The sequence below is a fragment of the Monodon monoceros genome, unplaced genomic scaffold, assembly GCF_005190385.1.
Source record: "Monodon monoceros isolate NGI ecotype Baffin Bay Population unplaced genomic scaffold, NGI_Narwhal_1 Super_Scaffold_22, whole genome shotgun sequence".
In the NCBI taxonomy this organism is placed as follows: domain Eukaryota; kingdom Metazoa; phylum Chordata; class Mammalia; order Artiodactyla; family Monodontidae; genus Monodon; species Monodon monoceros.
The window spans coordinates 43,796,343-43,816,705 of record NW_021703779.1 but is presented as its reverse complement, the minus strand read 5'-3'; the positions used below and the strand labels follow the sequence as shown (position 1 = coordinate 43,816,705).

At 40.6% G+C, this 20,363-nt stretch overlaps 1 protein-coding gene across 1 annotated transcript in view; it reads left to right on the top strand.

Annotated features, from left to right (window-relative positions):
* Positions 1-323: 323 nt before the first annotated feature.
* Positions 324-20,363, top strand: part of DGKK (diacylglycerol kinase kappa) — a 160,317-nt gene continuing 140,277 nt past the window's right edge. Inside the window, exons 1-3 of the mRNA XM_029240177.1 lie at positions 324-857; positions 1,548-1,560; positions 1,721-1,857. Of these exons, the coding sequence (XP_029096010.1) occupies positions 324-857; positions 1,548-1,560; positions 1,721-1,857 (684 nt within the window). The remainder of the gene's footprint in view (positions 858-1,547; positions 1,561-1,720; positions 1,858-20,363) is intronic.

Genomic DNA, 20,363 nt, shown 5'->3' with positions numbered 1-20,363 from the left:
TGCCCCCCCCCACCCCGCGCGTCGCTAGGAGGTCATCAAGCGCTCTGTCCAGTCCGCGTTCGCAAGCCCCTCCGCTTCCCGCCCATCGGGCCCGTGGCTGCTTACGAAGAGGTGTGCGCTCACCGAGGGGCGTGTTCCAGCACTGGGAGACGCCGAGCGCCCCCGGGTTAGACCTCAGAGCGGAGCCAGCCATGGAGCGGGGCGGGGGAAAGTTTGGCACCCTGGAAGGGGTTGTCAAACTGGGGTGGGCGGGGCGCCCGAGGGTACTTTAGCCCTCCGAATTCAGGGTCGCCCGCTGCCCGGACCTGAGGCGGTGTGCGGCCATGGACCGCGGAGCTGCCGCGGCCCAGGGCACTGCCCCGCCTCAGGTTGGCGAGCAGCCCGCGGAGTCTCCAGAGCCGCCGCCGCCGTGGCCACCGCCGAAGCCGCCGCCGTCACCGCCGGCGCGAGCTCCTCAGCTGCTCCACGCGCCTTCGCCGGCACCGGCACCGCAGTTCTGTCCAGAGCCTGCTCCAGAACCCGGTCCGGAGGCGATCCCAGAACCAGCCCCAGAACTAGACACACAAGCGATCTCAGAACCAGCCACGGAACCAGCCCCCGAGCCGGCCCCAGAGCCAGCCACAGATCCGGCCCCTGAGCCGATCCCAGTACCAGCCGTAGAACCGGCCCCCGAGCCGGCCCCAGAACCAGCCACAGAACCAGCCACAGAGTCCTGCCCTGAGCCGGCTCAAGTGTCCTGTCCGGAGCCGAGCCCAGCACCACATCTATTGCAGTGTCCGGTGGTCGCTCCAGAGAAAGGTCTAAGGACCTCGCCATCGCCGCGAACGCTAGTGCCAGTGCCGTTGTCCAATATAAAGGTAAGAAAAAGATCCCCTGGGGCGGGAGGGAAAGAACCCAGGCGAGGCCGGATGGCTATCCAGCTTGCGGGACTCTGGGCACCCTTAGCATCCCATTTGGTTGCCACCGACTAGCAAAGATGCTGGGAAAGATGCGGGGATGGGGGAGCCCAGGGGAGTGGGAAGCGGTTGGGAGGCGGGAAGCAACATGTGGAAGTGAGAGTGGGCTGTTTGGGGCTAGAAACGGGGGTGATAGCACCGGTTGGGAGTCGGAGCAGTTTTCCTCATGAGGAGAAGTGACAGTGCGGTGAGCGCCTATATCTTGAAAAAGAAGAGGAAGCCCAGGGAGCGCAAGAGACCTAGAGAGGTGTTAGGGGCTGGCCCAAGGTACACAGGGACGGGATTGGGGAGGGGGTGGGCGGTGGGATACACCTCTTAGCCGCGGTCACTGCCGCAGAGGCCCAAGCTGCGGAACAGCAGCGTCTGCTTGGCCCCCTCCCTGCCACTGGGGAGGGGGTTCCTCAGCTGGGGCACAGCTGGCAACGCTCCAGGGAGGGGCCCGGAGCCTCTGTTGGCTGCTGGGCGCTGGTACTCCGCGTGGGGATGAGGGGTTGGGCGGCGCCCACGCGCACTGCAGGGGAAGGGCAGGGTTCGCAGGGGAGGAGGGGGAGAGCATGCGTATGTCGAAGCCACCATTCCATCTGTCTGCAGGATTTCCCGGCAGGTAGGTGCAAACACGGTGATACAGTGATGGGTCGCGTCACAAACGGTCAACTGGCATCCCGCACTGGTGCCAGTTGGGATGGTACAGGAGCCCCAGTTTAGATACACGAAAATGAGTTGGTATTTGAGAGCATGTGAATGGGAACCCTCATCTCTTCCAGTCTTCAGAGACGACTTCTTAAACGTTGCACTTAGCTGGAAGAAGACCAGTGGAGAATCCTCGGGCACCTGCCCACGGAGGAGGGAGGAGGAAGAAGGTTTTCAGTCCTTGCGTTGGACCCTGAAACCCCGAAACCCAGTATGCTCTTCAGAAGGAGTGTTTCTTACTTTCTCTGTGCTCCCCCTACTCTTCGTTTTTCCTAAACTTTGTTCCACAAGATTGTGAAAATCATAATAATGCATACATACACCTTCATTTAGCTTTCCCCCAGAGAAAAACAACAAAACACAGAAACAACACATCACACCAATGATGCCCGTCCATCCTGCTGCTTAGCAGGGCATAGGGACACGGCTCAGAATCCTTCTGCTCTGGACTGTACACTTGTAGAATGTAGGGGAAGGGGGTAGGGGTTGGCATCTCTAAATGGAAATGGAAGGGCTGGTTGCTTCCTGAGTTATGACTAGGGAGGCTTGAATTTGCAAAATAACTGAAATGATAAACGACTGAGAAAGAGGAACTCTAAAGGGAAAAGTTTCACAGGGAAAAAAGGGTGCAGAGGTTTCAAAAGAAATAAAATAGAACTGTAGGGAACTAATATATATATATATATTTTAATCCAACAACCCCGCTCTCACCAAAAGGTGGATCTCCACGCACACACACACACACACACACACACACACACACACACACACACACCCTTCCGGCATCAGAGCAGCCCTTCCCTTCAGTGATCTCAAGAAGGGAAAGGGCGGGGCAGCTAGACCTGGGAGGTCACCCTAACCAGGTGCTTGCTCTTGTCTTTTTGGAAGAGTTTGCATAAAGCTGGTGAGAGGGAGACCAATAAGGACCACCTAACTTGTGGCCTTCTTAAGTGACATTCCACGAACGTGACTGAGAAACTGACACCTGAGGGCTTAATTACCAGGATAGTCAGTGAATGTATGGCCTCTTTGGCCTCTGGAAGACTGACTGGAGGTCCGGAGCTCCAGGGATGAGTCCTGTGACAGTGGGAAAGCATCTCCCAACAGCTTGACAAGAAAATTTCTATTGCCAGACAGATAAGGAGGATCAAGGTAAGGGGAAGCAGGTTAGCTTCCTCTACATAGTATCCATTCAGGCGTGCTGGCCAACTGACCCACGGGCACTTGGCAGCCCTGGCAGGGGACCAGGACCACCTCCCCCAGTTTCATTTTGCCAAGTAGAGCTGGTCTTTTGTTCAGTCACTTATCTTGCAGAGTGGGCTTCAAAAGGGCCATATAAATGAACCCTAGAGGGTTTTGAAGGATGCAAAGATCTGGGTAAATGCTAAAATTCCTGGGAGGAGCCCTTCTCCAACACTTTAGGTGTTGCTATGCTATTGCTCTCTGATGCAGATGAGAACATCTGATCTTCAGTGATAGGACCATTCTCTGCTGCATTCTCCTCAGGCAAATAGCATCCATAGCCAGCTGACTTGCATCTTAACATTCAAGGCAAACAGGTTGCCATCTTAGCTAGGGTTGCATTATTCTCAGACACTGCCTCCTTGAGGCAAGCTTAGGGAATGACATACGTGTGTGTGTGTGTGTGTGTGTGTGTGTGTGTGTGTGTGTGTGTGTACACGCACACACAGAATCTTAGAGCTCAAAACTAAATATAGCTCTCATTGTACAATGAAATCCTACGTGGTAAGACACAGTCAGTACCAGTAGCATGAAACTAGCCTGATAAGTCAAAGGATAAAATGAGCAAAACAAAGGGTTTGAATGTGACTACAGATTTCTCCCAGATAACTTTGCCGACCAATACTGCAGTAAAAAACCCAACATCTTCCAGTGTGTGGTCTGCTCTCTTTGGGGGTTTCAGAACCTGCTGGTTGCAAATCTATGACAAGCATGAGGGTAGGGACTGAGAAAAGGGGGCGCATGTTTTCTTTCTGAATGCCTACTTGGATAACAGTCTGTGAACCAAACCTATTTCCTTCCTTTCTGAAATGGTTTAATTTCCAGGAAATGAGCCGTGGTCTCCCACCTGGTGGCAACAAGTGTAAGTAAAGATGTGTGAATTGGTTCTTTAACAATGCTATAACTCTCTTTGGGGGTGGGGGTTTACATGTAGACCATATTTGCTTCCCTTCACTCAGCTGTGGTTGAAGAAAGACAGTTTATATTTTTATTCATTGGGTTTTGACCAGCTATGAAATTATAATCACACCCTACAGGTGATTAATGAAATACACTTTTATGGCTTTTATTTCTGGGTTAGAGAGGGGTCTCTGTATCTCTCACTCCTAATGACTACACAGCAATTACTATTACATCCCAAACTATAACAGAACAGTTTCCTGGTATTTTTTGCACACATTTTCTTGCAAAGTAGCAAGCATTTGCTTATATGACATCTGGTAATTCTTGCCTGAATGCTTCATATCTTACCTACGTCTGAGCTTCTCAAAGGTAGATACTGTCTCTCCTTCCCAGTGCCTAATATAATTCAGCCCTCCCTATTTTTGCTCAATACACTTGCTGAAGCTTGAAACCTAGCAATTCCATTTTCAACAATGACGTAGAGACTGCTGCTGTGAATGAATTTAAAAACGCATTCTCACTCGTTTCAGAGTGAGAAGTAAATGCTTATTTAAATAGCCTGGAATATATAGCCCCTAGGAAATGCAGTCAATCTCTCCATTTTCAGAATGGATGTTAGAACCATAATTAAGAAGAAAATTACTAACAATTTAAAAAAAATGATTTGGAAAGTGTCCTTATCCCCTGCAGTCCCGGCAGCAGCAGACTAATGATGTTGTTGTTGGTTTCAGGGGTAATAAATTTTTTTCCTAAGTGAACAGAATATCTGCAGTGACTGTAAACAACTTCAGGATGTAGTTCTAATGTTTAACCTGTTGAAGGTCAGGATGAAATTACTTTCTTTCCTCATAGATTCTTTCTCCCCTCCTTGCCAGGTTTTGATGATACCATCTGATTTATTTGGTATATTCTGAGAGCTCCTGAGCATTTGCTGCAGGATGTTTTAGAAACGATAATGAGATATTTGTCCAGTGGTCTTTCTTTTCTGAGAATACAGTTCTTTTATGTTTATTAAAATCTCCAACTGGGGCTTCTGCAGATCTGCAGCCCAAAAGGCAAGGCTGAGCCATCAGTTACCCAAAGTGCTTCCAAGAAAAGGGGAAAAATCCATAGAGGCCAGGAAAGCATTCAGGGGCATTATAATAAGGATTATATAATCCCTACTGCTAGTATGGCACTTTACAGTTTGCAGAATGCTTTCCTCTGCATTATTAACTCTTTTATTCCCCTGAAGAAGGCAGCAGGGTGGGAAAGAGCAAAAATAGAACTTGACACCTAATAGGATATAACTATTAATTTATCTATTATGGATTTTAAAAAATATCCAACATATGGCTTTCTGTGACATGTAGGACACTCATTTGTCTAAGAACAATCTTTTAGCTGACATTCCATCAGCCTTGATTTTTTTCCAAAGCAGTGATTGCTGTTCCCTGTCTGATACTCCCAGAGGAGGCCATCATAGAACAGGAGCCTGAGAAGGAAGAAGAAGAGGCACAAGACCCTGAACCTATTACTCCCAAAGAAGGCCTTTTTTTTTTGGAAAGAAAATAAATAGAAATTCTGCTAGGGATACAGTTCCCAACCTTTCCAAAGCCCGCCGACTGTAATTCTCTCAGTGGAAAAATAAAAACTTAAAGCATTTAAAAAGGAAAGCAGCCATTCCTAAAGGGAGATGCCCCCACCCTCACCAAAGCAAATAAACCTTATTCTCAAAATAGAAAAACAAATTTACAAATTTTTTAAAAAAGAAAGGGACAGTGACCCCAGATAATGAAACTTATACCTCCCCTGAAAATTATTTTAAGAAAAAAAAAAAAGAAATTCTAAAGGGAGGAGCTCCTTGCCCTTTCCAAAGCCCATGAAACATATCCCCAAGAGAAAAATTTTTAATGAAAAGGATGAGAAATCATCTCAAGGTAAACAGTATTTTTAACCCTAAAATTTTCTTGAAATTTATAAACTTTATTTGCACCTCATGGCCCATGCCCAATCTCTCACAAAAATTATGGGGGCAAAAATAAGTCTCCCAAATGTTCACCAATCTCACCAAAGCTCCCTACAGTTATTTCTTCCAATTATACGAAATGTCCAAAATAGGCAAATCCTTAGAGACAGAAAGTAGATTAGTGGTTGCCAGGAGGTGAAGGAAGGGGGGAGGGGAAGTGTGGGTGACAGCTAAAGGGTACAGGGTTTCTTTGGGAGATGATAAAAATGTTCTGAAATTAGACAGTGGTGATGTTTGCACGACTTGTGAATACACTAAAAACCACTGACTTGTATGCTGTAAAATGGTGAATTTTATGTTATGCAAATTATATCTCAATTTAAAAAATAAGTAAAGATCGTTCATCCAACTATATGATAATGAACCTACTACCTTCCCACAAATAAGCAAACAAAACAAATGAATAAATAAGGAAAAAAAGAAATTTTAAAAGAGGGGATCCTCTTAAAGGCCTCCAACCTCACCAAGAAAAATAACTTTTATTCACCCCCAATTTTTTTTTCTTTTGAGAAAAACAAACAAAAAAGGAAATCTCTTCAAGAGCAGATACTTTCAAAATCATCAAAATCGATGAAACTTACTAATCCCTCCACCCAGATACACACAAACATTTTAACTTAACAAAAAGAATGAAATATTAAAGGATAGGGTCCCTAATCTTACCAAATCTCCTGAATTTTTAATTCCCATAAAAGGAAAAAAAAGGAACAAAAGAAATAAATCCCCCCAAAGGGAGATGCCCCATCCTCACCAAAGCACATGAATATTATTTCAATTTCTTTATTGAAATATTTTACAATTTCTTTAAGATTTAAAAGAAAATTAATGATGGAAGGATGTGTATATTGGTGGAGGGGATAATACCAATGAAACGAAAACAAAATCCTCTTAAAAAGAAGTGCTCCAACCTCGCAAAGACACATGAACTTTTCTGTTCAATCACAACGAAGACAAATGCAGAAAAGAAGAAAAAAATAAAAGGAAATCCCTCTAATGAGAGGTGACCTGAATTCATCCAAACCCAAAAGCTTTATTATTAATATAGGAAAATTTTAACTTGGAAGAGAAAGGTAGGAGAGAAACAGAAACAAAACCAAGAAAATCCTCTTAAGGAAAGATGTCCCCAGTCTCCACAAAGCTCCCTTTTCTCAAAACAAGTACATACATTTAGAATTAGAGGGGAAAGAAGGAAGAAAATGAATATATTTTAAAAAAGAAACCTCCTTTTTAGGGAATGAAGAAGCCCCCAAACTCACCAAGTCCCTGAACATTTTTTCTCCAAGAAAAAAGAGAGAGAGAGAGAAACAAAGAGGGAGGTGAGAGAAGAGGAGGAGGAAAAGGAGAGAAAGGAAGGGAGGAAAAAAAGGGGGTAGAAAGGGAGGAAGGGATGGAAGAGGAGGAAGAAGAAAGTTAATTAAGGGATAATTTTTAAAAAGAAGAAATTCTCAGGGAAGATGAACCAATGAAAATAATGAATGTTATTGAAAATAATGAATGTTATTCCTGATAATCAACGCATTCCACCCCCCATAAAAAGGAGAAAACCCCACAAAATCTCCTAAAGCTTCTTCAAAGGGAGATGCACCCAATCTCACCCAAACCCAGGTGCCTTATCTGTCTTCCAGCCTTCAAATATTTATTTTTTTAATAAAAGGAAAGGAAAAGAAATCCTTTCAAAGAGAGATGTTCCCAATCTTATTTCTTCCAAATAATTTATTTTAAAGAAAAGGAAAGAGAAATCCTCCTAAGAAGGGCTCCCCAACCTCATTAAAGCCAGTGGCCTTTATAGCTCCTCTCCACAAAACCTAGTTTTCAAAAAATGAAAATCTTCCAAACCTGAAGACAGGTGCTCCCTCAACCCTACCAAAAACAATGAACCTTTTCCCCAGAGATGATTTTTAAAGAAAAATACTTCCATCATACGAGATACCTTCGACTTCACTAAAATCAATAGACCTTATTCCTCTCCACACCCAAAAGGAAAAAAAGAAAAAGAGAAATTTAACAGGAAAAGCAGAGAAACCCTCCTAAGGCAAGTTGGCCATAATCTCACCAACACCATTGAACTTTATTCCCCTAAAATTTTTTTTAAAGAAAGAGCCAAAATGAGAAAAAAAAAGGCCTGTCTTTTAAGAAAAAGTATCCTCTGCACCCACCCCACTCTAAAGACTAGAAAGTGTTATACAAAGAAAAGGTAATATCATTCGAGAAAAGTACCAGTGAACCTTAAATTCAGCACGTGAGGCTGAAGGGTAGTCAATGGTTAATCCCAGGCTGGCTTCCCTCTGCCCCCAGCCCATTTCTGGTTACCTTTCCAATCCGTCATTCAGGCTGTACACTCAGGAAAGGAAAACCCTGTCCATGGAAAACAGAATTAAGAAGGCAAAGCTTCTGAGGATAAATCATATACCTCTTTTCCAAACCAAACAGAAATGATTTGGGAATTAGCTGCATCATCATTCTGCTCTAATACTATAGAAACTCAAGAGTTGATGATAAACTTTAAAGCAATGACACGCTTACTATTAATTTTCAAATTAGATAAACACCCCTACCTAGCACAGAAGGAGCTTAGCCAATTCAATAATGGGGTTCTGACAGTGGTTTAATCATGTGCTCACTTAAATGTTCTCATAGAGCGATAAAGGGCTTGACTCACAAATACATACAATTTGCAAGTCAGATTTATAAGCAGAGAATAAGACTCAATGTTTTCCAAATTTTTAAATTCATTTACTTATTTAAAAATTAAAGTGAAGGACCTACTGTATAGTACAGGGAACTATATTCAATATCTTGTAATAACCTATAATGAAAAATAATATGAAAAGGATATGTGTGTATATATATATATATATAACTGCATCACTTTGCTGTACACCTGAAACTAACACAACATTGTAAACTAACTGTACTTCAATTTTAAAAATGGTTAAAATATTTTAAAAATTAAATTGAGTACCTGCTCTATGTCCTACATGCTTAGCACTGAGGAATCCATGGTGGGCAAAATCACATAGATGAGATTTCCTTTAAGCAGCAATGGTAGATGAGGGACCCAATTACCAAAACAGATGTACAGGGAGTGATTATTTGTTTTACCAGATGTGCTTTACCAAGGTATTCACTCAGTCAATTCTCTCAGCATACCTCTTCTTAAACAAAAATGTAATGTAATAAAATAATGGAATATATGCTAATTTCAGAGAATGTGGAAAATCATGAAAGCTTCCAGAAAGTAAATAAAAATTATGTAGCACCCTGCCATTCAAGGGATAATTACTGTTAATATTTTGATATATTTTTTCCATTTATTTTCTCTGAATATATGCTTATGGTCTACAATAGTAAGACTTTAGGGAATGTGCAATTATGTCTCAGGCTTCCCCCGTCCCAGTCACCTTTCCCACTTAATTATTAGATTACGTACATTGTTCTACATTATATTTAGGAAACACTAATTAATTTTAGCTTAAAGTGTATCTACCTGTATGATCTGCTTGATAAACGTGCTTGAAACATAACTGTTCAGGGATGTATTTGCAGTGTAAAGCAATGAGAGTATACATTTTATGTAGATACAATTGTTGTATCTACACAAACAAATGTCCCATATATAAATAGTTGACTGAGCTCACGTTTACTAACAGCACTTTCTTGGTCATCTAGATTTCATTTGTCCAGCTAGCTTTTGTGACTTGTGTTTCGAGAAGGAGACCCAGAACAAAATCCACCTTCTTCCTACTGTTAAATTCCCAAAAGGAAAATCTAAATTTCTGAGACTCTATTGGGTCACTTTTAGCCATATGCAAAGATGTACTGATGGTTTTGTCTCTTTAACACAAAGCCACAGCATCATGCTCTTCTGGGTGCCTCCTACCCAGAAGGGAAATACGTATGTGTGAGGACATTAACAACAATTATTAGGAGAAAGACTATTCAATTCATCCAGCTTTCATTAACCCAATGTGGTAGAAAATTGAGAGAGTTAATAAACTGTATACAATCCAACCAGGGTTGAATCAGTAATTTAAAAGGCGAGTGTAATGCACTTCTTTTAAGATCAGAATCTTCAGCCTTGTCTGCAGCACTTAGAGATTTTCGTCTTCCAAAGCATTACAGGCATTTGCTGTTTAAGTCTTTTGCTTTTAAAGAGCCTATAAAAGAGATATTGGCCCCTGAGAGCAAGGATTCCCGTTGCCTTTTTTCCCTCCCAGCAGCACAGGGCGAGGCATGTGATACTGTGGGATTCTGAGAGATAGGCATGATGCTCCCACCCAGAGTTTTGTCAGTTCTTCTGAAAGGAGAGGTGATGGGCATGGGGACTGAGCCTGGCCCCTGCCTACAAGAGTAGAAGAGGGTTGGAAGCACTGCTTGCAGGGCTCAAGTAAGAACATCCAGAATCCTGAATGTTCATTCATTTGCTTTCTCCTGCAGCTAATATCCCTTCTGGGATTTTGCAGCTTGAGGCAGGAAATGAAAGGTACCTGCTGAGTAAAATTTGTTAATCTCCTTGGCTGTGAGTACAGATACTTGAAACCAGGAAAATTTTCATTAAGCCCAGGCTTTGTCAATTGAGTTCCCATTCTCCTGAAGTGGCTCCAGCATGACAGCACCATCCTCCAAACCCCAACTCTAACAGTAGTCTCTGCATCCCATTTTAGAATTACCTTGATTGTTAACTTTCCCTTAATAAGTGTCATTTGCATCTATTATCTACCTTTAACATATTATTTCATGGTTTACTTACATCACTGTACATCTCCCTTTCAGTATAAAAGGAAAATGTGATGTAGCTTTACTAAAACAGCTAAGCATAAACAGCAGAGAGGAAAGTAAATGAGGCTACAAAACAAGATTATTGATTTCAGAAAATTAACAAGTTAGTGCCCTTCTCACTAACCTCAATTAATGCTTACTGTGACAATTTCCCTCCTGCCAGGCTTGAGTAGAACATAACTTTTCTCTTACCCATAATTTGGATATTGTTGTCACTTTCTCCCTCACTTTAATCGGTTTGACTGTTAAGACTAATTAAAATGATAATTTTGGTGTTTGCCGTGGTCTCCTTTGCTTTAATGTACTCAACTCGGTGACAAGACCTCCAGGGCAGTTTTGTTTGTTTTTGGCTTCACTTTGGTTTCACATGGAATCAAAGCACCCCCTCAGTGGCTCTCTTCATGGTTTTCCTATTATATTGCTTCTCACTAGTGAGTCCTCTGTCTAGAAGTTCTTGGAAAAGCTTTATTTTGTCTTTCCATCATCCCTCATCAGAACTAAACTTTTAAAAGTTTTTTAAAAAGATGAAAAAGTCTTTCCTTCTAATGGTGCAAAACAAAGATAGACATTCCCAGGCAGCTTGAAAGCCTGCTTTTTATTTATTTATTTATTTTGGTTTATATCCACTACAGTATAAGCATCATTGTGAACTACACATATCTGCTAATTAATTCATTAAATGTTAATAATTAGGCATTGGTGTTTTAAATGCTTTACAATATGATACATATTTGGAGGACTGTTACAGAAGTATTTTAGAGTGTTTTACTGGTATTTGAGGAAACTGGTTGGGGGTTTGGAAGATGCAATGGGAAGGCATTATTACTTTTTCAATTGAGAAGAATGGAATAAAGTTGCCCACTCTCTGAAATTCACTATCCAGCGTTTTCGGGGATGGACTAGATTCAGATATGAGGGATTACCTGATAGCAAATTCACGTTGACATAAGAAATTTAGGGGAAAGAATGAAGTTGTCTGAGGTAAGTGGGAACAATATATCTTCCTCAAACCTAGAGAAAAGTGGAATTAAATTAAATTAAGCAGTGACAGTGAAAAGTATCAGACAGAGGTGCAGCTATGCCTGATTTGGGCAGGTTAGGCCAGGGCCTACAGACAGGAGAGTGAGGTATATGGACTTAGAAAAAAGGCGACTTTGATAAAATTGTAGGGTACAGATTGAAATCTTGTGGAAAATAAAGTAGATTGGGGAAAGTCCTATTGAAACTTTGAAGGCAACCTGCAAAATTGTGTATATCATCTGATTGATGAGGTATAACCATTGGAGGGCTGTTGATTAGTAAAATAATGACTGAAGCAGAGGGTTGGCTGATGGGGCATATAATTAAACACTACAAAACTTTCAATTTCCTTGTATACCAAATTCCAGACTGTCCTGAAAGGGACCTTTGGAGATCAGCTAGTCCAGTGTTTTAAAAACCTTTTTAGCCGTAGAATCTTTTTATGTTTTTCTCAATGAAATCAAGTGAAAGCCTACAAGAAGTATTTCATTAGTCCTCCTCTATGCTAGTTTGGGTTTGTAACTGACATGCCTTCCCAGCTCTTTATTTTAAGCTAACAGGAAAGTGAGTTTGTACTCCCTGTTTATTACTGGCTTCTTAGCAAGGATGCTGGTGAGGTAGGAATACACTGTATAGTAAAAAGAAACAAGTCAGAGTTTAACATTTGGCCTAAAATATTCCAGAGAGTAGATAATACTGTCCTGGAAACATGTCATTTTAGAGTTCCTCCCTCCTCACTCACCCTAGGAATGTATTACAACTATCTTATAAAGTGGGTTGTCATAATGTACACTGTCTTTGCTTGTAGGAACATTTTTATTATTGGGGACTGTGTTCCTGACCAAGGACACCACACCAAGTAAATTGTAGATATAACTAAAAATATGTAATAAAAGCTAATATATAAGCTTCTGTAATAATTTAAAACAGCAAAATTGTTCCAACACCTATAAAATGGGCATAAATGTACCATACACACTGATTTTGTAAGGGGCCCCAGTGTGCTATAAAATGTACATGCAGCACATAAAAGAGCCAATTCTACATAAATTTAATCTATTGTTATTATTTACTTAGAATTTGCACTCTGCCTGCATCCAAAAAGGATATAAAGTATCCTACAAAATTAAACACATATAAAATAGGACAATTAAGCACAAATAAAAACAGAACAAAACCAATTCAAAGCAGTGGTGAATGAGACTTTAATATATGCTAGTTGTAATAAACCCTAATGACACATTTAATTAGCAGTACTTTTGTTTGCTGCCTTTGGTGGTAGAAAAACTTTGGGGAATGATTTGAATGACTCAGGCCTCTTAAAGTTGGTATCTGAGGAAGTCTGAGCTAATGCCTCATTTTTATGCAATACATTTTCCTGTAGCAAGCTGCAGCAACCACAGAATGAAGAACTAAATGTTGCCAGGATTGTGGTAGAGGTGTTAATTAGTTGTCCTAATTAACATAGGTTTGGGTTGTTTTGGTGTGCCTGAATTTTTCTAATATTCTAATGCATGTATGCAACTGTGAGGCATATGAGTATGGGACCTTCTCAAATAAAATTCTATTTCAAATAAAATTTATTTCTGAAATAAGTCCAAATGGTACCTTGCAGCCACACATTCAATAGTTTGGACTCTTTCTTGGATTGGGAGTTACTTCACATTGATTCTAGGCCTGATTCCACTTTACATAGCTGTGTAATGTGGGGTAAATTGCTTAATGTTTCCATGGCTTAGCTTTTGTGTCTCTTAAATTAAGCCAATAATGTGCAGCTGACTCAGCTCAGCTCAGCAGTTTCCTCCAGCAAGTCTTCACTGTTATCCCATCTAGGCTGGGTGCCCTTCTTCTGGGCTCCCTACCACCCTGTACAAACTTCTGCTTCTCATTTGCTTCTCATAAACTGAGATTATCAACTTGAATATCCCATTAGGGCTATAAGGATAAAGCTCTTAGGGCCTAACATACTGCCTGCCACTCAATACATGGTGTCTGAACTACTTTATGAAAATGCCATAAAGGCTGAATGAGAAATTAGATTTTAAACATATATTTCAAAAATAAGAAATATGCAAATGCTAGCTTATTTTAGTATCGTTTGTATATATGCCATGATATTTGCTATCATCACTTTCTATCTTTAGGTATGTAGGTAAGTTTTAATATATTCACCCCTCAAAAAATGGACTTAACAACTCAGGTGCATTGCCAGTAGGTGATTGTAGGCAGGGCTGCCTCATATCCTCCCAGAGGGCTGTAGTTTTTTCTAACTCAGACAGAGGGACCCTTCACATTAGTAGCAGCCGTGTATTGATCATGTGGATTTGAATTACTAGTCTTTGGTTATATGCATAGTTAATCTTGACAAAAATGAGAATGATGAGTTATCTAGTCAGTTCTTTTAAAAAACAAAATGCAAATTTATTAAAACACTCAAGTATAGCAACACTAAAGAATATTATACTTAATTATAGTATATAGAGAGCAGGGTTAAACACATAACTAGGTACCAGTTGGTAGTCTTATCACTAATCTTAACTGTTAATTAGGATTTAATCTATTTATGGTACTCTTTTAACCATAATTGAAAAGCTCCTGACTCATTGCCTTGGTGTTAAATTTCTCCTGTATCTGACACTTGAATTTGGAGCTAGGTGTCAATATGACTATTCTGAGGTTCTCCCTTTCTTGTGAGGAATAAAAAGCAACAACTAAGCTTTGATGTCCCCTTGGCAGTCCAAGTTTTATCCAAAATAGCTTTCTACTAGTTACAGGAAAAGCCTTAATTTGTGTCACCAATGCCTGAGCACCCTGAGCTTGAAAATGGTCTGATCAAGAAAGTGAATACAGAGTCTCTACTTAGACAGCAGGAAACCCTAATGACCATCTTGTTTCCAATCAGAAGGAACTTTTCCATTAAAGGAGGTAGAAAACTTCTACCCTTTCTAGAATAGCTACTGGGCAGGATCACCACATAAAGTTGTACAGGTTGTACACTATGTGAGGCTGCCATGACTAAGGGGAACACCTTTCACAAAGTAGACATCATATAGATGGATATAGATATAGATATAGATAGATATAGATATAGATATAGATATAGATAGATATTTATTCTAAACAGTTTTCCTGAAGATGGCAGTCAAGTGCCTCATGCTAACAGAATCAGTTGACCCCTGAACAACTCTGAGGTTAAGGGCACCAACCTTCCACGCAGTCGAAAATCCTCATATAATTTATAGTTGGCCCTCCATATCCGGGCTTCCTCCTTATATGCACTTCCTCCATATCCAAGGTTCCGCATCTGTGGATTCAACCAACCACAAATCATGTAGTACTGTAGTATTTACTATTGAAAAAATGTCCACGTGTAAGTGGACCTGCACAGTCAAACCCATGTTGTTCAAGAGTCAACTGTATTATGACAATTTTCTGACAAATGGAACTAAAATATTTTTAGCAAATGGTGCCTTTTCCTGATGTGCCTTATGGGCTGATCCTGATACTAATTCTTTATATTTAAATACAATGGCTCCCTTTGTAACTCCCTAGAAGCCTATAAACCATATGCTCAGAACTGATTTCCAAAATATCCTATTTTATTTCATATCACATTTACCTTAGGCATCATTTTATGGGCCCAGCATGCTTCCACTGTGCCACTCTGCTAGGTGTGACCATCATTTTAAAACAGAAAATTGGGACAAGGATTTGAACCAGGAATTTATAGGGGCACAGTCATGGGCAGGCATGCATCCACAGGTACACAGTGGTACATTTGCTCCCAGGAACATACCCAAGTATACATACTCCAATAGCTGAACAGCCTGGTAGGTAGGCACAAGTGCACACGTGCACGCACACACACACACACACACACACACACACACAGAGAAATAGAGATTTAGTTGGACATTGAAGCATATGAAGGAGGAGGCTCTGGCTGCTCAGTGTGGCGCCAAGCTCTTGCCCAGCTCTCCTATTTAACCTATTTTCAGCCTGTTTCACTCCCACAAGGCAATGAGTTCCCTAAAGTTTGCATGCTCTCATGTGAGTTCATTTCAACAAACCACTTTTAGGGTGTACTAGTGACAAAGAACTGTGCTAAGTAGATATAGGGACCCACTCAGTCTTGGAAGGTTATTTGAGGGAGGTAAGATCTGAACTGTGTCTGAAGTTTAAGTAGGACTTTGATAAGTAAATTTGGGAAAAGAGACAGGAGGCAGAGGGACTATCTTAAGCATAGACATGGAAGAATTAGAAAGGGCGATGCTCTGAGAATCCCACAAAGACTTTTGGAACATTTAGTGCATCAGGAAGAAAGGCTAGAAAACTTAGTTGGGAGGTAAATTGCAGAAGGCCTTGAATGCCATGTGAAGGAACACGTGTTTTATTCCATAAGCAGTGGAGAATCATGGAAGGTTTTTGATTAAGAGTAACATGACTAGGCTTAGATTTAAGACAACTGTCAATATATAGGATGGGTTAGCCAGGAAGACTCTAGAGAAAGGGGCATCAATCTATGCAAGATATATTGAGGACCTAATGCAATCAGTATGGGAAAAAGTGGATAGAAGAGATGCTGTTGGGATTTGGTTTGTAATTGATTAAGATTGGATGGTGGGGAAAGAGAAGAATGGAAGGTGACTCTAAACTTTCTAGCCTGGAGTTGTTAAAATTATAAAAACGACAGGAGCAAGAGCAGGCTTAGGTGGTTTCCAGAGGAAGATCATGAGTACAGTTTTGGAAATTTTGAGTTTGAAGTGTTGGTTATGCTCAGCACAGTGATTAGAGAAGGATGAGAACTTAAGGGCTAAAGAACCAAAGTATGTATGTTTTACCATGAAAAGTAAGCAGGGTGGAAAAAGTCTGTTGCTCCCCCCACTACATACACACTAATTGAAAGCAATGAACAAAATCAATAGAATCAGATAATGGAAGAGAGATGAACATGGACAAATAATGTTTGGGGAAATAGGCAGAGAAAAAGTTATTGATTTTGAAGTTGAAGTATTGAACAAGAAGGGAGAAAGAAGATAATGTGTAATTTTTTTACAGGAACATTTTCTTTGAAAGTGTCAATCCTGAGTAATTTTTTTCAACAACTTTTCTATCCTCTCCTTTGGCTGTTTTCTCTTTGTTGAGAAAAATCCTCTGAATGGTCTTGAAAGGAGAGGAGATATTGTTCATGTGTTGTCCTCGGATAGAATGCAAGTAGCTTTTCTCTTATTACCCAAGTCTTTATTTGTAAGCCTAGGAATATAGTGTGTTTTTGGAAACCAGTAAGTTTAACAGTTATCTAGTTATTAATAGGAGGAGCATGAGAACATTTCTCTTGTGTTAAAGAAGAATATATTCTCTATAACAAAGATTCTATTTTAAAGCTCTTCATATATAGTAGACACTTAATAACTGTTGAATTTATAAGAAATAACAAAACAGTCATAGATGATAGATAGATAGATAGATATAGATATAAATATATAGATATTAAGATATCTCCAGAGACAGCAAGCTAATATATACTTAGGGTATTGTAAGATTAGCTCTGAAAATGTTGAGGGGAGGTAGGGACGTTCTTAAAGAAAACTATTCTTACCAGGTAAACTCTGTCTTTTAAGTATGAACTGAATAATAAGCCCCTTAACATAGCAGCAGAAAGTGGAGGAAACAAAGGGCAAGCCAGATGGAATAATCAGGGAATAAATTGACAAATGTTTGAAAGTGTGAACTGAAAGCTTGGTAGGACCCCAGCCCTTTGCTAGTTGGTGTGGAAAGAACAAGGGTAGATGTGAAGTCTGCAATCTCACTTGGAAAACAAAACATGTACACCAGAGACAGGTACATAGCAATACAAGAAAATATACGATTAGGTTACAGCAAGTGTAGGTCAGAGAGTAATGCTGTATGATTATAAAAGAGGGGAACAATAAGGGATGGAGTAGTTAAGGAAGGCTTCCTGATGGAGGTGAGATCAATCAAACCTAGATCTGAGAGCAACATACACAAAGACTTGGATGCAGCAAGGACTCTATTCAACTGATATCAAAGAGTTTTGAGAGAAAGGCAGAAGGATTTGGACTTTATTCTGTACAGCAGGGTATTATTTAATGTTCTTGAGTAGGAGAGTAACATAATAAAAGTAATTTTATCTGATATATATTGTGATAGTGAGAAAGACAGATTGGAGGGGGATAAGATAGGAGGCAGGGAGATTACCTAGGCTGTTGCAAAAATCCAGGTGAGAGATGATGGTGGCCTGCTTATTGAAAGCAATGATGATCATTCATTCATTCACTTAAAATCATTTCTTGAACACCTACTCTGTGTCAGGCACTGTGCCAATAACTGTAAATTAACTGAAGGAAATTATAGCTAAGTAAAGAAAATAAGACCAAGTATACAAATAACTACAACCCCAAGTAGAAAATGACAATGGCCATGAGAGAAACTCTGAGTTCAAAGGAGATAAGAACTGATTGGAGCCTAGCAGGATGGGGTAGACTTGAGTTCGGAGATGAGTAAAAGGACATTCTAAAAGTTTTCTTATTTGAGAAAAGATGCTGGGAAGAGTGATAAGAAGGGAATTCTAGGCAAATAAAACAGTGTGAGCAAAGGAACCAAGGTGAGAAAACACTGGGTATTTTTTGGAGACAAGAGCATGTGAAGCTTGGGGATGCAGACAGAAATGAAGAGCTAGGAGAAGGTAGGGGTAGGACAAGTGAATGGAGGTGGATGGGTAAGGAGGAGGGGAAATGGTCAGGGAAGATAGCATAGGACATTAATAATTTCTAATGTTATTTCTGCTTTGCAACTCACACTTTGCTCAAACTCTGTCTGTATTCTTTCCAAGGGTCTGGGATGCTTTTGTTTCATCCCTGGCCTACCCACTTCTATGCACCATCTTCTCTGATGTGGGAGCATAAGGTCCTGACTGATAGAGGTGCCCTAGTCTGAGAAAGGAACTGATTCCCGCATGCATCTCATACAAGGCTAGTTTCGACACTAAGTAGTATCTATATTCAATCTTTGGTGTTCAGGGACATCTCTCAGTCTCGGTTTTGCTGCCTGTATATACCTGTTTGACATACCTTTGGAATGCCTTGTCATGCGTGTAAGGAGAACTGCTCCTAATTTGTTTCTCAGTACATTTCAAACTGAGCCTTCAGAGACACTTCTCAATCAGTTACGTTATAGCCATAAAAAGTAGTGGTCTTTCTAGACTACTACTTGATATTTGTATCATACTCTACAGCCTTCTAAAATGCTTCCATATTTCCCATGTCCTATGTCCTTGAATTCTCACCACAACTCTGTATGTGGTATTGGTTTCACCCCCATTGTGCAGATGAGAAAAATGAGGCTAAAGGATAATCAGAGTCAAGATTCAAGCCCAAGGCTCCTGACTCCAAAACCAATCCCTAATCCATGTCAGGCTAGTTAGTACCAGGTTTTCAAAGCAGTCCTCTTGAGCCCCAAAATGATCTAGGTTCCTCTAAACAAAGTAGGATAATGGGGGCCATCTGACTTTATCTCAGGACTAATTACCTTCATCAAAGCTAACAAAATCCACAGGCTTAAGATGAGACACAGTTTTAAGGTGGTTGTAATGGTTGTTTCATATAAAACTCTTTTGGATGCTTATAATGATGATTCATCGTGTAAATAGTTTGGGACTTCCTAAGATCAGAATGCTCAGAAGGTTCTATAATTCTTAAGAGATTAAAAAACACACCAGTCTAGATGTTTGGGCCCAGAATTGAGATTTAAGAGGCTGATTCTATTCCTAGCTGTGCCTTTGTGATTTGAGGTAAATCCTTTAACCTCTCACTTATTTATCCATTGGTAAATAAGCATAATTCCCACCATATAGTAACTGGGAAGCACTTTAAAATTCTAAGCTCAAAGGTATTTTAAAGCCTTAAAACTTCTGTAAAGCACTTTGCACAGCTTCAAAATGACTGTGACATCAATACACGGTGGAATTAGTTAATTAAAAACGAGTATATGGAGACAGGGTTAAAGCACAGATTTCTGCCTGTCTACTACTGTTTTTAATAGGCACAGCTGAAGTCTGTGTTCCCCTTTCATATCTGCCACAATGTGGTGTTGCCACAGCAAGTTGGCTCATCCTGCATGCCATCTCCTGCAGGGTCATATGTCACTACAACTAATATCCCTGGGTAGAGATTTTTCTAAGGTAGAAGCCTAGTGGAGAAGGTTAATTCTCTATTTCATTTTTCCCCTTTGAAGGCTGGATTGTGTGGAAGGGAAAATGTTTTAGACTTTTTGTAATAATACTTCCCTGTCCTATGCCTTAATGTCCCTGTCTATAAAATGGAGTTACTAAGATCTGCTTCTACCTGCAGAGGCAATATGTGAGCCTAACCGTGGGAGTTGCAGTGTAACATAGTGAGCTTCACAGTCAGACACATTTGGGTTGAAATTCCAGCTCTGTCATTTCCTAGCTCTGTGACCTTGGGCAAAGACCTTCACGCACCTCACTGAGTCTCATTTTCCTCAATTATCATATGAAATTAATAATTCCCACTTTGTGTGGTTGCTCTAAGGATCCATGGCATAGAAAGTGTTTAGTTCAGTGCCTGGTACCTGGTTAGTTCTTTTAAAAAAAATGGTAGCTGCTATGATATGAAAGACACTGGTTTCATTTCAAGCAAGTACTATACTCGCTCACTGTCTCTGCTCCCCTTCCTGTTCAAAAGGGGTGAATGTTCCACGCAAAATAAGGAAAACATGGGAACGAC